Below are 17,267 nucleotides of genomic sequence, written 5' to 3'. Positions count from 1 at the left end.
CGCTGCGGCGGCGCATGCGCGGTGCGGCGGGCGCTGGGGGACGCTCAAGGAGAGCGGCGCCGCCATGCCCGGCTCGCTGCGGGTGCCGTCGCTGGAGGAGCTCGATGTGCAGGAGGTGAGTGAGCGCCCGCCGCCCCCGGGCCCTTCCCCCGCGGGGCAGCGCCGGGCCGGGCCGCCCCCATTGCCGCTGTGCCCCCGCTGCAGGTGACGGTCAGCTCGGCCGTGCTCAAGGCCGCCGCACACCACTACGGCGCGCAGTGCGACCGGCCCAACAAGGAGTTCATGCTGTGCCGCTGGGAGGAGAAGGACCCGCGGAGGTGCCTGCGGGAGGGCCGGCAGGTCAACCAGTGCGCCCTCGACTTCTTCAGGTGAGCGGGACCCCGGCGCGGACCCCGCTGCCCCCCAGCCCCGGAGCGGCTCTGCCGGGCCCGCCTCGGGCTGTGTCCGGGCCGCTTCGGGCTGTGCCGGTGCACGGTGCACGGTGCCCTTGCCGGGCTTTGGTATTCCAGCGCTGGCAGCAACTCGGTTTAATTTAAAATGCAGCCATCACGACCTTCAAACTCTTTATTATTGCTTTTCTAACTCTTGGGGATGGAGGCCGTGTGTATTTTGTTTTATTTATTTATACGTGAATGTGTCCTTTCGTGTGCATCTCTGTGGCGTCTGCTCCAGGGGAGTTGCCCTGGGTTTTGGTTGGGTTGGCAGGGGAGTGCAGGGGGTGGTGGAAGGTTTTGCTGCTTCTCCGCCTGGCGACTGTGTTATGAATTCCAGGAAACCCAGCCAAGCTTTGCCCCATCTGCCCTCGCTGTTTCACGTTACTGTGAAACCTTGATTAAATGCACCGTTTGCCTCTTCTGACCAAAACTGTAGACCCAAGGTGTGTGCCAGTATCATGTTATTAAGTAAAAGGTTTAGTTTAATTAGCTCAAAGCATGTCCACTTCTACTATAGTAGCTATCAGTCAGAAACGTGTGTTCTAAACACATTTTCTTGAGCTTGACAGGTCAAATTAATTTGGAAGCATTAGGACATTGTATAATGTACACTAAATTATTTTGCAAAACAAGGATCTCAAAGGGAGGAGCTATGCGCATCAACCTAGCAAGAAGACCTTCCACACATTGGTTATTACTATCCGTACATGTAGCTACTGCGATACATATTTTACTGGTATCGGTATCAAGTTCTGTTTATGATACTTCAAATACTGACTTCTCTGAAGGCTTTAAATGTTCCCAGGACCTTAAAACTACAAAAACCACTTTATCACAAGTTGAGGTTTGAATGAATGAGAGAGAATCATTACAATTATAACACTTGCTAGCAACTTTCTTTCTGTGATCTGTTACAGGAAGATTAAGACGCACTGTGCGGAGCCATTTACCGAGTACTGGACGTGCATTGACTATACCAACTTGCAGGAGCTCCGTCGGTGCCGAAAGCAGCAGGCGGTGTTCGATAACTGTGTGCTGGAGAAGTTGGGTTGGGTGAGACCTGACCTGGGAGACCTCTCTAAGGTAACTTCACACCTTCCTGATGGGAAAGTCAGATTCTTCTCTCCCTTCTTCTGGACATTTCGTCCAGACCAGGTTGCAAACTTCTCCCAGCCAGAAGGTGATTCATGAACTCAACACGGGACACTTGTGGACTTTACTAGAAGTCAAGACTTTGTCGGCATTCTCCAAAAGACTTGTGTTTTTCTTAGGCAATGCCTCTTTTTTGCTTTTCCTAGCACAGAGACCTTTCCTGTAGCAGTGAAGTTCACACACATGTGGAACTACTGTGTGGTTAAAAGAGAAATGTCCCTCCCTGCCCCTTTTTTAAGAAGTACTCTGGAGACAGGAGCTTTCATGAGATCAATAATGTGTCCTTAGCGTCGTTTGGTACTCATTGGTAGTTCTTCCTTGAAGTTCTGACTCAATCTAGCTTTTCTATTAAATGCTGTGAGTCGTATCACTTCTTTTTTCTTTTCAGGTTACAAAAGTGAAGACAGACCGTCCTTTTCCTGAGAATGCCTATCACTCTAGGCCTAGACCAGAGCCAAACCCACCCATTGAAGGAGAGCTGAAGCCATCTCTGTTTGGCAGTCGGCTCTTTTTCTGGTCCTGGTAAAGTGGGCAGACTGTGCTGTAACTGAAGTGCAAAGATTTATTGCTTGCAAATGTAAATTGTCCAGTATGCATTGGGTATGACTTTAATGATTAAAGAACCTCAAACTCCTATATGGCTTAGTAGACTTCTTTGAACATACTCACACATCATAGCAACCAAAGAAAATGTATTACCCTGTTTTGCACAGTGCTCTTTGCAGTCATACAGCCCCAGGACAATCTTAACACTAATGTCAGGTGCTTGATAGTAACTTCCAGGCTTGTCCAAGATTTGTATAATTGTAGCCTGAGTCATTGACGACTGCTTCAAACAATCACAAACTGGCGTGGGACTTTATTTACTAGGTGAGAACACTGTCACTTGGATCAAGGAAACTTTCAGAACAAACACATTGTTAATGTTTACTCTTAGTCTTGTAACTGATAATTGTGTGTTTTTTTCCAAGGGACTCCTTTTGTATAGGCGTAACCTAAAATCCGTCTCGGAACAAGGTTTTAGTCTGAGTCTGTGGCATTTGCTGGGTACCAGGTCAGTACTGATTCTGACACACAGGTTCTTGTTCTACCAGCTGCTCGTTCCTCATGCAAGTAGGTTAATTGCTTCCATTAAAAAAAAAAATATTGGAAGAACACAAGCTACTTCATCAGAATAATCACACTACGTTTTCAATACCTTCAAGGAAAAATGATCCCCTAAAGGATCTTCGTGTCCCATTAAGCAGTGTAAGAAGGTGGCTTGTCTTCTGTCTCAAGGACCTGACCTGAGGAGTTTGGGGCAGATCCTTCTCATTGTTTCACTATGGTATTCTTTTTGATAGAGGAGTAAATCAACTTTATGTTTTCTGCAATATCTAAAGGTTGTATGTTGCATAGGAAGTAGATCTAGACTTTCTTCCACTTCCACCCAATAGCAAGAGCCTTATTACAAAGGCCAGAAAAAAAAATTAATGAACTTGTTTTCACTAAGCCATGTGCAGTTGATCTTGTGAAGACTTGAGTCGTGCTTTGCTCCTTGAGTAGCCTAGCAGTTATTAGGATCTGAAGATTTACCATCTCCTTGTTTGGGGTAGGATTAAACTGTAATGGGTTTGGAGCTGCAGCATGTGTTTCTGATCCGTGGAGCTAGAGGGCTAATTGTATAACGTTTATCTAAAAATAGCTCCCGCACCATGTGGCTCACGGGTTCTCGCTGCTTTCTGCCTGGGTGTGTTGACTGAGAGTCAAAGCAGGTGCTGTGACATACGTGTTTGCATTTTAATGTATGTATTGTGTGGTCTTGCCAGCTCCATGTCTAAATCTGTGAGATGGTGCGCACCTTTGCAGCCTCTCCTTCAGGTCACTGCCAGCATTTCAGAGCAGCCACATATCGCTGAAGAAAAATAGCCTCTTTGCTGCAGAGATTGAAATTAGGACAAGCTCGAGGTCTAATTACATTCAGCTGAGTGAAATGAGGTTTGGCCGAGTAGAGGATAAATTGTTCTGGGAAGTTAACGCGTGTCACATCTGATCTTTTGTTGCTGACCTACTCCAATAGTTAGGCAACCTCGCAGAAAGACTTTTTAGATATGACTTGCTATGTTTTGCTAATAACTTACTATTGTCAGCATAATGTATGAAACATTGCACTGCTGAACATCTGCTTTTGAATAAACAGACATGGGCATTCCAGTAGTCAGCCCCTAATCATAATTAAAGAGTATTTTCCCCATTAAATTGCTTCTGAAGAGAATGACGTGCATAAATAGGGGAGCAATTTTTTTTTAAACAGCCTTTTATGAACCCCACCCTTAAGTTGGCTAGTACTGTAAGAGGGGAAAAAAATTGTGATTTATGCTGCAGCCTCAAAGCTTTAAGATTGTTTGTCTGCTTCGTGACAGCTGAAATCTACTACCTCTTGGGTCAGAGGTGGTTGATCCAGTAACGATGCGTTGGCCATGTTTAAAAGTCAAAATTAACCATCTGCTCGCCTGGATTCCCACTTCAGTTTCAGGCAGGAGTGGACTGGTGAATGTACAGAAAAGAAAAGGAGAGGAGGACAATGAAGTGATGAAGTCAAGTAGAATTCAGCTGTGCCGTCAGCACTTCTGTCATTATCCTCTTGTCTTTATCTCTTGGCTGAATCTCTGTGAAAGTGTTGCCAGAGATCTGTTTCCTGGTGCTTTGGACAGTGCCTGTGTGTAGCTATTTCTGTTCAAAATCCTGTGGCTTTACTCAAATGTAGGTGCCCCCTTTGGAGCTGTAATGTTTTCTTGGAAACCTTAGAACAAGTGAATGTCAAGACTGAGTAAAGACCATAAAAGTATTTTTGAGGAATGTATCTTGACATTTTTTTGGCAGATGGAGAGCAGACACGTACAGATTCAACGCAGATATTTTACTGGCGATGTGAGAAGTGTTATTTGTTATGTTGTAGGCTCTTAGCTCTGCCAGAGCTTCTAATCACATGTGTTGAATTAACAAAATTTTAAGCCAGTGTCATTATAACTTCCCACAGCATGGGTTAGATTAGGCAGAACCTGCTCTGTTCTTTCACGTTATGGATGGGAAGAGTAAAATCCCAGAGCGGTTTCTAATCTAGGTCAGGTGGGAGTGTGCGTTTCTGGTGCAGCAGAGCCGTGTGGCACCAGCAGGACAGCATCCTCCTGAAGAGCAAGCCTTCCTCCCACACATCTGGCAGTTTGGCACGTCCTGCTCTCAAGGGTTCTGCTCAGCACCCGAGGTGACGGCTGGAGAAGGTCCACGGTCAGCCAAAAGGCCTGGAGACCCACAGCGACTCCCGCTCTGCTCGCAGCCACCGCATCCGAGCGAGTCGGGGGAAGCAATTGGTTTTATTTAGCTCTCTTGCCAGTTTTATAATTCTGTTACGTGTCATTAGCCATATTCTCATCCAAGCCGAAAAAGAGACTTCCAGAAGTCATTTCAGGTGGAACTAGCCTTTCAAGCAGTTGCAAGCTGAGATTGGCTGAGGCAAAAACCATTCGTGCACTCCTCTCCCTCTGCCTTCAATTGCAACATGGTTCTAGAATGGATAAATAAGGTAATACCCTAGCCCCCCCATAAGAAAAACCTGCATCTTTATACCAAGGATTCATAATTTTAAAGAAACTTTACCTTCAGAACAAGGATACTCCTATAAAGCCAGAGAAGAAATTTGGAGCTCAGGATAACTTTGCAAAATCCTTTTGAAAGCTTTGCTGTGTGCTCTTGGACCAGGAGCGGTTTGAAACCAGAACCCACACGTATATAAACAGCAGATTTAAGACTCCCTCTTGTGGCTGCATTAAGCTAATTTTGTGTGTCTCTGCGAAGATTTTGCCATCATGAAAGTCCTGAGGCTACTTCGGTATTGCAAAGAGAAACTTGATGAGGTGTTTTGTCTCCGCTACCAAATTCACTAGAACGGTGTCTCAACTTGAGTTTTCCTACGTCTGAAAACTCCTGAATTCAGTATGAAGCGAGAAGAGGAAGACAAATGTTTTGAAAACCTGATCACCTCATTCGCATTTGATGTGACTCAAGGAAGTTAAGGCAGAGCCAAAGTAGCTGGAGGTGGTTGGGAAATCCCGGCGCAGATGATATTTGCTTCTCTGAACCCAGAAAGGGGGAGTCCCTGGTGCGGCAGAGAACAGGAGCGATCTGAAACTGCAGGGCCAGTGCTCACAGTGTGATGGGCAAACATGGCAGGCAGGTTAATTGCAACATTTAACTTTGTGTAAAAACATGTTCTTTCTTTTTATTAGGAATAGACATGACCTTATTGAATGGTCTCAATAATGCAACCTTGCCCTTCTGTTAATAGTTTCGTGGTTTTTCATGTGAGCCCTTCTAGCTGGGGACTTGATCTGAGTCTGTTCCAAGATGGCTTCTGCACAGTCGAGTGTGGTACAAATAGTACTTTGACAAAGGGAGAAGATCTGAGAAAACACAGAACGGCAAAGTAGAAGCAGAAAGCCTGTAGCGTTATTTTGGGTGTTAAGGCAGTAACTCAGCGCAGCGAGCACAAGCGGCTGCTGAAAGGGGGTGGCTCCCAGAGCCCAAGGGCAGCAGCACAGTTCACCCGGCGGTGCAGGGACTGTTCCTGGGTTTGGTTTCTTTCTGCTTCAATGAAAGTTTCTCCACTCCCCTACATGTGTTGCAAACGCTCCGGCCAGCCTAAGGCACGCGCGGGTTCCTGCTGTGCGCGATGTCCTTGGCGAGAGTGGGTGACAAGGAGCCGTGTCCGGACCTGCCCGGCTGCCCAGAGCTGCCACAGGGGCAGAAAACGCTGGGACGTGAAGAGCTTTGCTGTACCTGACAGAATCCAGGAATAAGGGCTCAATGAAAAGAAACGAGAGCATTTAATAAGGTAAAAGCTCTTCTATCTCACCTGCGTCCCAAGCATCTCGCTGTTGCTGCTGCCCTTGCTGTCTGTGAAATAGCTCAGATCACGTTTGTCTGCATTTGTCTCTTGCAGATGCCTGAACAAAAGGATTCCAACCTGCGTGTTCCTGTGCTCGTGGCTGGGCTGGCAAATGCAGATGGTTCAAGTGAGTGTTTCGTTCACGCTGTGTTCTGCAGCACAAAATGGTGAAAAGCTTTTGCTGTTTTGATAGGGTTTAAATTAATTTCTTCTTTCTCACCAGGGGAAATGAGGGCTGGGAAGAACGGCCATGCCTGTTGCTTTGTTAAGCTCGGCTTTGGCTCCAATTCTGCCACCAAGAATGGAAATAAAATACGGGGAAGGGGAGCTTTATAAAAGAGCTATGGGTCTGCTCCCAAGTTGATAGGTTAAACCGTACAAAACACTGACTCCGAGGCACTGCTCTAATATTTGTAAAATCAGCATGGCAGCTCTGTTAAGGGCTATGAGTCACTCTGAGGGTGGTTCAGCTTTTTATAAGTAGTAACACAGCCTTCTGCTTCCATGCAAATGGGAGCGAGAATTTTAATGGAGTCAGAATTACCCCTTTGATTGGAGCACCGTCTGACCTCTGCTTTGTTCTCGCTGCCTCCCATTTACAGCTGTGCAGAGAGTGGAACCTGACCCATCTTTGTCTGGGAGAAAAAGACGGGACGGAGCCCTGTCTGGGAGAAAAAGACGGGACGGAGCCCTTAAACGTGAATCACCTCGATCGTAACCATTGTTCCCCCCAGCCCACCCGCCCTGCCCCTGAGCGCTGCCCGGTGCTCCTGCGGGATGCTCAGGTGTGGCCCGACTTGGCTCTGGTTCTCAGGAAGGCGCTGACGGCGGCGCTGACCCCGGCCATGTGCGCGGCGGGAGGCTCTGCCTGTCCCCCGGCACGGCCCCGGTGCTCGTGGCCAGCCCGCGGCCAGGCTAAACAGAGGAAGGTGAGGGTCAGCGGCACAGAGCTCTGCCCAAGACTCAGGAAGCACATTTTGGCAGAGGAAAGAAATACAATACAAGCAGGGAGGGAAACTCAGCTTCCATCCAACCCCCTCCAAGAAGCTCTTGGCTCCCTACAGCTGCTGGAGTCGTACTATCAGTTATTGGGCTCTTTATTGTTATAGGCTTTCGTGTGTTTGTTTTCTGTCTTTTGCACCAGCGTGTTGCAGAGGGGAAAGAAAGGAGTAAGACGGGAGGGCAGAGCCCGCGCTGGGGGACAGGCAGCCCGGCTTCCCTTTCCTGCCCGGCACTATCTCATTGTGTGGCCTTGGGGCACGTCACCATGTCACTTCCCTCTCTGCCCGGCTCCTCCGTGCCATGGGCTGGTTCCACCCAACTGAGCACTCTCTGCTTGTTTACTCGTCTTTGTCCTTGTAGAATGCCCTGGAGGAGGCTTGGGGGAAGCTCTGCATGGCCAGGGCGGGCACAGACCCACGGCTCAGGGGAGCTGCAGCCAAGAGAGAAGCGTTGGAGCCATCGCCCTCCCCTCCCCGCTCACACCAGCAGCTCCCCGCTGATTGAAACGCTTTCCTCCACAGACTCTGCCCATTCTGCCCTCTAAGCATGGCAGCAGGGAGGGCGAATGGAGATCCCGCTGCCCGAGAGATGGGAGGTGAGAAGTGTCACTCGGAGCAGCCCGGACAGGGTATTTCCCAGTTCTGAACACCACATGTGGTGTGTGGAAATGGCTGCGGACAGGGAACAAAGAGCAAGGCAGGGGTTACAGCAGCAAAAGTCCCCAAAACACATGTAGCGGCAGTGCTTGTCCTTGCAAACCCCGCTCTGCTGCCCATCATCACTTGCTTGGAGCCTTTGTTTCTTCTAACCATGAGTGAAACCAGTCGTGGGATGTTGTGCTCAGGGCATGACATAATGTGAGCCTGGGACTCCGCTGGAGGAATCCTTTTGAAGATTTACTAGTCTGGCTAATTACAATAAAACAGCGAAGGTGCTGCACTCTAAATGATTCACAGTCAATAAGTGGGGGTTCCTGCTTTCTTGTGCTTTTTGCTAGGAAACAAACCAGACCGATTCTGGGGCCATCAGTGGCCTTTTCTTTGAGGAAGGAGGTCTGTCGGAGGCGTGCTGACATTTTCACAAAGCCACTGCCCATCTCTGTGTTGCTGACAGCAGATCGTTTGATGAAAAATGTAAGTCCCTTCCTTGCTCCTTTCTCTGTATGTTGCCTTTCTGCATTTCTTTAAGCTTGAGCAGTGACAAAAGCCAGCAGGATTTATTTGCTGTTTGTTGACATTTTCACTTTCTGATGCGCATCCCTATGTTACCCCGTGGAGCTCAGCTCGTGTCAGCTGCAGAGGGATGGTTTGATGACAGGCAGCATTACCTGGAAATGTCCCTTCCACCCTCAATCCCTCTAAAAATGCCTATTTTAACAATAAATTTAAAATCTGCGTTTGAATATCTGCTTCCATATGTAATCCCATTTAGCTGCTATTGTCCTTAAAATATGTAGTTGCTATCCATTCCGGCATCTTTATCATATTTTTGAGAGGATGTGTCATTACATCTCATCTGTAATAAGTCCCTGGTGTCTCATTCTCCGCGGTGTGCAGATTCTCTGCTCCATCTCGGTGTTCCAGCAAACCTGCACCTGTGCTGCCCTCTCGTCTCCTGGTGATTTGCTCCTGCCCAGGACCTGCAGCTGGGGTGGCCCGGGTTGGTGTCACACCGATGGCTTTAGCATCCACAGTTCATAGGTGTGAAATTCTGCGTGCTTATATAGAAGCTGGGAGGAGTGAAGGTACAGAAGTGGGAAGCCAGTGAGAGGGGGTTCTGGGCTAAGCTGAGAGCTGGCGGGTGGAGGTGGCGGCGTGACACCCACGAGACTCCAAAGCCACCAAGAACCTCCATAACTTCAAGCCCCGTCCTGCGGTTTCTTTCAGTCGTCACAAGCCAACTGCCCCGTGGATCTAAGGGGAGAAAAGCCAAGCCCCACAGGTGCTGCTGGACCCCCATGTCCACCTGTCTCCAACATTTCCAGAGCACCAGCAGCTCCCGAGGAGCAACCAGAGCTACTGGGTGCTGGCGCTGGGCCGAGCCGGTGGGACGTGGGTGACCGGGCCCTGGCGTGGCAGGCAGAGTGCTGTCGGAACAAAACTGAATTGAAGTGATTCTTTTCCTCTCCCCTTGGCCTGCAAAGAAATCTTTTTCCATTTACTATAAAACATGGTCCTTAATAGTGCTGAAGTGTTCTACGTATTTTAAATAAACATGAGTGGATTTGAGCCCAGGAGGACATGAAAGAATGCAACATTTGCGGGGTACCGGCCGGCACACATGTCAGCAATTTGGCTGCCTTGTGTACTTTGGCTTTTAAAAAAGCATTTAAAAGTAAACAAATGAAGGAAAATCTGGCAGCTGGATTTCAAAGTAAATTGCTTTCAGCTGATATACCCTGATTCCAGCTTGCTCGGGTAGTATCAAGCCATACATATCCAGCGAGAAGAGTGAGCGGCCGAGGAGAGCGGAGGCGGGAGGGAGAACAAAAGCGGGGAAGTTCTGTGGATTTAATTCTTCCATTTCCTTCCTTTGCACTAAACACTCCCTGCCTGTTGCTGCCATCGTGTCAGACAGGCAGGTTAGTGCTTCAGGCAGCAAACTGTGCTCCATCTTCTCTCGGCCCTTGTTCTGTTGGGCTCTGCCTCCCTTCTATCTGGGATGGGATGGGATGAGATGGGATGGGAGTAGCAGCCATGGGACAGCGTTAGCTGGCAAAGAGCTGAGCCTTGAGCTGCTGCATCAAACCCTCATCGCACCCGCTGCCCTGCCGAGCGCAGGGACAGCCGCATCCCGTGGTCCCAGCCCCCGTGGACCAGCAGGACGGACCTGTCCCCCGCGGGGTCCGGCAGGCGGGGGCTGGGGTGCTGCTCCCTGGGACGCCAGCCCAGGAAGGCATCACCCCCCCGCCGGCCGAGGGAAGCGGAGCTGGAAATGGCAGAGATAACAGAGCCATTATGGGGGCGCAGGCTGTGGCGAGGCCCCGCTCCTCCGGATGGGCCTGGCGCGTCCCTCGAAGGAGGAGACTCAGCAAATGCTGACAGATAATGATGAGGTCTCGGGCTGGACAAAGAGGGGAGGTTGCCGAGGTCATGCTTTGGTGCGGCTTTGCGCTCCTTCTGCTTTGACTTGTGTTTCCTCAAGTTTATAAAACCTTCTGCAGGTTGGTTCAATGGAAAGGGCAGAGGAAACTGGTGGGTCTTAAATCCTGGCAGCGTGGGGCTGGGGCAGGGCTGCTCCCAGCCCTCCACATGGAAAATGTGAGCGGTGCGCGCCGCGAGCTCGGGGCGAGGGCAGCAGCCAGCGAGTGTCCCCGGGGGCTGCCGGCGGTGACAGCAGCTCCTGCTGCACGGGACTGCCGGGGCTGCGATGCTGTAGCCCCTGCAGAGCCCGCGGGCCGAGCGGAGCACCGAAAGCCCTGAGCTGCCTCGGTGCGAGCGCGGTGGCTCATGGCCGGAGGGATTTGCCGTGCCTGACAGCACGGGGAGCCACAGCGTTTGTGTGTCTTTGGGAACCGAGGCTGTGCTGCAGGCGATGCCGCGCTCGCAGCGTGCCGCCGTGCTGCCCCTCGAGCACCCGCGAGCCAGGGCAGGAGGCAGCAGAAGGGACGGTGTCCCTGAGCAGTGCTCAGCGCCCTGCACCTTGCCGCGGGATCCAGCTCTGCTCCCCAGCCATGCTCGTGGCTGCAGACACAGCTCTGTGCGATGCACCGCGCAAGGGAGCAAGCAGTGAGAATGACCCACTCTCGTGGCTTTCCTCCTCCCTGTACCTCGCCAAAGGAGCTCCCCGTCCTGGCTCGGGACTCAACCTCTTGGCTCCTGGCAGCGCAGAGGTGCTGCCAGCTGTAACCCGCGAGGCGAAACTTTCTGGGTAAGCAATGCAGAAGGCAGCAGGGGCTCAGCCAGCACCCTCGGCACATGCAGCCGCGATCGGAGCCAGCGAGGCTGGCTGTGCCCGCGCTCCGGCATGGTGCTCATTATCCCTTGGCACAGGAGGCCTCTGGCACTGCTGTTGGGAGCTGGCAGAGCCCACACGCACCTGCCGGCACCAACAAGCTCACCGGCAATTTCTTGGCTCTCATTAGTGTGATGGAAAGTCATTTTTTGGGCTCTTTCCCCTCTGCCATGCACATGGGCTCCAGCGCCACGCTCCAGCCGGTAGCAGGCAGGGCTGCTGAGCTTTGCTCCAGCTTGGGAGGCACTTCTGCACCCTCTGGGTCCTGCCAGCTTTCATTTGGTCCCCGAGGTTATTTTTGAGAGTGAAGTGGCTGAGTGGGGCCCCCACCCTGTCCCCCATGAGCTGCTGGGCACAGGGTCTCCTCCACGCTGGGAACGGTCACCCCGCAGCTCCTTCGGCTCGGAAACTCAGTGCCCAGGCCGGGCACCGGGGGCGGGCAGGGCCCTGGGGGGCTTTCCCCGCACGGGGGGACACAGAGGACTTGCTCTGCATCGGGGAGTGGCCATGGGTACGAGGTGGGCAATGCTGCAGCCCTCCTTTGGCAGGGTGGAAACAACTCCCCAGAGAAGACAGTTGCTCTGGATGTCCCCATGATTAACGGGAAGAATATGTAAATGTATATGGCCGTTGCCATGGCTACGGCAGGAATCCTGGCTGGTGCTGGGGAAGGCAGAGCCCCCGGCCCAGCCCGGGTCAGGATGTGCATTCCCGGCACAGCAGCACCCCGTGCACCCCGCGGCGCTGGCGGGGGAGCAGCCGGGCTGTGCCTGCCCCGCTGCCACCGCCGCGTCCTGCAGCCACGGGGCACTGCAGCCTCTCGCCAGGATGGGTGCACCCCCAGCTGGGTCGTGGGGGTCCCCAGGGAGAAAACACCCTCATGGGAGGGATGGCCCTCAGGTCCCACAGTCACGTTTTGTCCCACAACAGCAGAAAGCCGGGTGCAACCAGGACATGGGTGGGGATGGGGATGCCCAGTGTGCCCAGGACCCTCTCGCTCCAGGTGCCCCAAAGCCCAGGACCACCCAGTCCACCTCCCACCAGGCCGGCAGCTCGTTTCTGGCTGATCCTATAAAGCTGGGAGGGAAAAGGGGTTTCACCTGCATGGAGCCTGTGGATCCTCCTTCCCTGCCTGGGGCTCTGGTGAGTGCTGCGGGTTTGGGGCTGCAGGGGGTGGGTTGTGCCGTGGGTCGGGCTGTGTCACTCACTGTGTCACTCACTGTGTCACTCACTGTGTCACTCACTGTGTCACTCACTGTGTCACTCACTGTGTCACTCACTGTGTCACTCACCAGCGGGGCTGTCATGAGCCTGTGTCTGTTGGTGGCATTGTGTGCTGTTGGCAGACGCTTGTCTCACGCGTGAGCCCTGTCCTCGAGGACATGCTGGCTGGCCGCAGTCAGAGGGGGAGGTCGAAACCTGCTCGTGTTCAAGCGCTCAAAACCAACAAGTTCCTCGTTACCTGTTGTCTGCACATCTTCCACCAGCAGGATGTGCAAAGGGGACTTAAAACTCTGTGGAAGGGACCAGTTACTCCTGCAAACTGAGGACTGTGGGAGGGATGAGAACTGAGCCCACACCCGGTGTAACTTGTGCTACGGATGGTGTTGCCAGACCGTGGTCCTTCTGCTGATGGGCGTTGCTCAGAGACAGGTTTCATGCTGAAAGCATTCGTTTTTGTGTTTATTCTCAAACTATTTTGCAAACCTGACTTGAAGCAAGACCGTGGATTGCTGCTCCTGAACTGAAGCCTCTCCAGACACAGAGAGTGAGGGTGGGCAGGGACCCCGCGGTGCCTGCTCAGCCCACGCTGTCCCCACGCGGGGCTGGGGGCAGCGGGGGTGCGGGGACAGCCCGGGGCGTGGGGACCCCCGGTCCTGCACCCGCTCCCTGTTCAGCCCCGGGTTTCTCGGCCGTTACCAATGGCCGGGCTCTCTGTCTGCTATTTCCTTATAATTTAAGAGCCTTCCTCACATTAATCTTTTTATTTTTATTTTGACAAATGTATGTTTCCAGGAAGTTGCTGAGGTCAAAGCAGCATCTGTTGCTCGTTATTTTGGGGGATGCAGAGGGTCTTTGTGAGGGTTTCCAAAGCAACAAGGAATTAAGTGGTTTGTAAAGCGGAGAGCAGGAATGAGGAGCGGGCTGGGGCTTCCTGAGAGGCGGCTGAAGATGCTGATGAAAATCAGATCAGCTCGGCTCTGTTTTCTTGGAAACTTGATCTATTTTTCTTGTACGACTGTCAGCCTGACTCCCGTATTTCATGTGCTTGGCCACTGCAAGCTCCGTGTTTTGGCACTGGGATTAGTGCGGCCGCGGTCAGACTTGCTTTCCCCAGCCCGTGCTGGGGAGGACACGGGCTCTGTGGGACGGGAACAGAGCAGAGCTTTTGGCAGCAGCAATGCAGGTCCCTGGTGTGGCTCTGGCTGGGGACACGGGCTGGACACCCCCAGGACGGGCACCAGCTCCCGTCACTCCACCCCAGGGATGCCCCTCATCCCCCAAAATCACACCACAAATTGCCCAGCACATCTCACAGGGCAGCTGTGGCAAAAGCTGCTTTTTCTTTCAAAACAACCCGAGGAGGATCCGGTGCCAAGGCGAGGGCTGCGAGGAGCCCAGGAGATTTATCGCTGAGGAAATACTTTCTCCAGTGAGGGCTGATGGCCGCAGCAGGAACAATGGGAGATTCGCAACGTGAACAAAGCTGATTTCGTTCTTCTTTTTATCAATGCGTTTTCCTTGCGGATCCTCCCTTCCTGGAAGTGGGAGATGTAGCTTCCCCCGCGCGCTGGCCGTGTAATCAGCAGGAATGGCCGTATCCTGGCTGGGAAGCGAGCTGTGAAACGCTGTCGCCCGCCGTGATTTATGAGCCCGTGGCAGCAGCCAGCGGCAGGGCTGGCCCAGGGACAAGGTGCCAGGGCGCGTGCAATATCCACGTATTCTTTCTCCTCCTTGTCGGGTCCCCGGGGAGCCGCAAAAGGAAGTTAATGGATTAGACACACACGTTCCACTTGATTTTTATTTTTTTATTGCCGTGTCTTTCCAAACGCCTTTAGCAGACGCGTGAGCACAATGGGGTCGGGCAGCAGCATCCCGGCTGGGCAGCGGGGAGCAGCCCGCCTGGAAAGGTCAATATGGAGAGTGTTTGCTTGGGGACATGGGGACAGGCTGTCCTGAGGGGCAGCATCCTCCCCTGCTGGGCGGGCTCGCAGGGGCCACGCTCAGCCCCGTCTCATTGCCACAATGGGCAGAGTTACGGTGATTCCAGCTCCTTCGCAGCCGGTGCCGACCGACAACACTGGGGCACCGCAGCACCTTCCCGCGGGGACATCGGTACCCGCTGGAGGCGGCTGGTGCTGAGCAGGGCTCTTGCTGTGCCCGGAGCTGTAACATCCTTCTCAGGGTGTGCAAGCGGCTCCCAGGCCCGTGCTCCTGCCATGTCGCATTATGCAATCCTCACCCGATCCCAGGAATATGAAATAATTATTCCAAGTGATCAGATTTTAATTATGCAACACAGAGGATGATTATTGTATGCCAAATTGGTGCCGAGTGCTTAGTTATGTATATGCCAAATTTAGTCTATACTATTATACCCAGTGGGTGGCCATAGACAATCAGGAAGTAATTAGTTTTGCTGGAGGTGGTTCGGCTGCCTGGGTCGCTGTGCTGTCTGGGGAGCGTCTTGCTGTGCTCTGTGAATACCGCGGGCTCGGAGTTCAATACCGTCTTTTTGTGACGAGCTAATAAGCTGTCTGCATGGCGGCCTGTAATTAGCGCTGTCGATATTCATTTGGAAATGGAGACCGTGCTGAGCAGCTCCGCCGACGGCGCTTCCCTTTGTCAAGGCTCCCGGCCGGTCCCTCGTTGCTGCCGAGGAGCAGCGGTGGGCGCGGAGGGATGCGGATGCGCCAGGTGCCCGATGCGCTCGGTTGTGTGCGGCACCCCGGGGTCGCCACCGAGGAGAGCACCCAAAACCTGCCCACGCTCACCTCCGTGCCAGCCAGGCTGTGTCCCTTGTGTGGAGCTGCTGTCAGCCTCAGGCATGGTGGGGGGTCCCCCAGTGCCCTGTCCTTGAGATGGGGACACGCAGGGGCTTTGGCTGGGGCGGCCGTCCCCTCCCTAGTGCCGTGGGCTGCTCTCGGGCATCACCGGGCAGTGCCGAGGGGCTGCGTGGCTGCACCTTTCCCGTCCACCTGATCCTGCGGGGTTCACGCTCGTCTGTTGGGGTTTCACATACAGAATTGTGGGGCCTGGGGCTGCCTTGGCTGGGAGGTCACCAGGGCCACCGGGGTATGTCTCCCTGGGGTATCTCCCCCCGGGATGCTGTTTGCAGCCGGTCAGTGTCGTGAGGCACCGGGAACCGGCCGCCTCTGCCGGAACAGCCTGGATCTGCCAGGCGGGAATTGTCTGAAGTACAGAACAACTTTTACCTCTGTTACACAAAGGAAACTTTCCTCCTCTTTTTGTTGGGGATGCTCACTCCATTGAGATGATTGGCATACTGGAGAGCTGAGAAACTAAATTGTTTATACACTAATGAATAGAAGCTTGATTGCAAGATCCTGTTTGGAAAATTATAGTGCTGAATTGAAGCCGTACAATTACATCCAAAATGCTGCATATTCATTTCATCTGCTTTGCATAGAGATTAACAAGCGAGCCCTAAAGCAGACTCTGAAATTAAAGCTAACACCAGATTTAGTCACAGGTTACAAACTAAATGGCATTGTTTGATGGATATGAATCTTTACCACCTGCCTGCCTGATGATTGCTAGCAGCTTACCAGACAGCAGAGGAAAAAGTTTCTTCCCATGAAGGAAGCATAATAAGATGCTGGGCTGGAAGTGCTCCCCCCGGCGTGGGCAGCCCCCCCAGGCAGATGTCTGCAGTGGGTCTGGGGAAGGGCTCCCCACTGCCGGCTCCGTGGGGCTGGAGGCTGCACCTGCTCCGCGGGGGGACAGAGGGGCCCTGAGACCCCTATGGGGGTCCTGGGTCCCTCCAACCCAGGGCTGGGCTGGGTGCCCCCTCCTGCATGGGGGGACAATCTCCCAGGGCCCCCATCTGTCCTGGAGCCTCCGTGCTGAATCACCTGTGGGTTCCCTTCCTCACCTCAGAGGGGCCAGGCTGCTGCAGAGGTTGGGGGTCTCTTGTCCCTCCCGGCTGTGGGCAGCCCCTCCGCGGTCCCTGCACCTCCGCGGTCCCTGCACCTCCGCGGTCCCTGCACCTCCGCGGTCCCTGCACCTCCGCGGTCCCTGCACCTCCGCGGTCCCTGCACCCCCGGCTGGTCCTGCAGCAGCGGGCTGTGCCTGTGATCTGCCTCCTCCCCTCGTGGTGCTCCCATCCTGCGTGCTGGGGCCAGGATTTATTTTGGGAGCAGAAATGGGAACAAGAAAGGGCAAAAGGGGTGTGCAGTGAGCAGGGCCCTGCCCGTCCTGGCAAGGTTGTGCCAGACAGCAGCGTTCGGTGCTGTAGACACAGTGTGGGTGCTGCAGGGCTTGGGGGTTTGCACTGGAAATGGGTCCTGTCCCTGACAAAGGAGCGTGTCTCCTATGTGGCAGCACGTGAGGGGACACAGGACGTCCTGCTGTCCCTGGCACTGCAGGGGGGAGCAGATGAGGCTGTTTGAACGGGGGCTGTAGGACAGGGAGGGTGCAGGGATCCTTCTTTGGGAACACCCGGGGGTCCCCAATCTGCGCCCAGGGACAGCAGCACAGCTTGGGGCTCCCTGCGCACAGGCCCCTGTGGGGCACAGACCACAGCACTTGCTCTGCAAATTGGACTCCTTTTATTATTT

The 17,267-nt window shown here is 53.3% G+C and overlaps 1 protein-coding gene across 1 annotated transcript; it reads left to right on the top strand.

Moving 5' to 3' along the window:
* Positions 1-3: 3 nt before the first annotated feature.
* Positions 4-2,222, top strand: NDUFA8 (NADH:ubiquinone oxidoreductase subunit A8). The gene is made up of 4 exons (XM_065648653.1): positions 4-115; positions 205-368; positions 1,352-1,517; positions 1,975-2,222. The coding sequence occupies exons 1-4, from the start codon at positions 65-67 to the stop codon at positions 2,110-2,112; spliced, it is 519 nt and encodes a 172-aa protein (XP_065504725.1). The 5' UTR covers positions 4-64; the 3' UTR covers positions 2,113-2,222.
* Positions 2,223-17,267: the final 15,045 nt, after the last annotated feature.

This window comes from Caloenas nicobarica, chromosome 19, assembly GCF_036013445.1.
Source record: "Caloenas nicobarica isolate bCalNic1 chromosome 19, bCalNic1.hap1, whole genome shotgun sequence".
NCBI classification, from domain to species: domain Eukaryota; kingdom Metazoa; phylum Chordata; class Aves; order Columbiformes; family Columbidae; genus Caloenas; species Caloenas nicobarica.
This window is presented reverse-complemented; position numbering and strand designations above follow the sequence as displayed.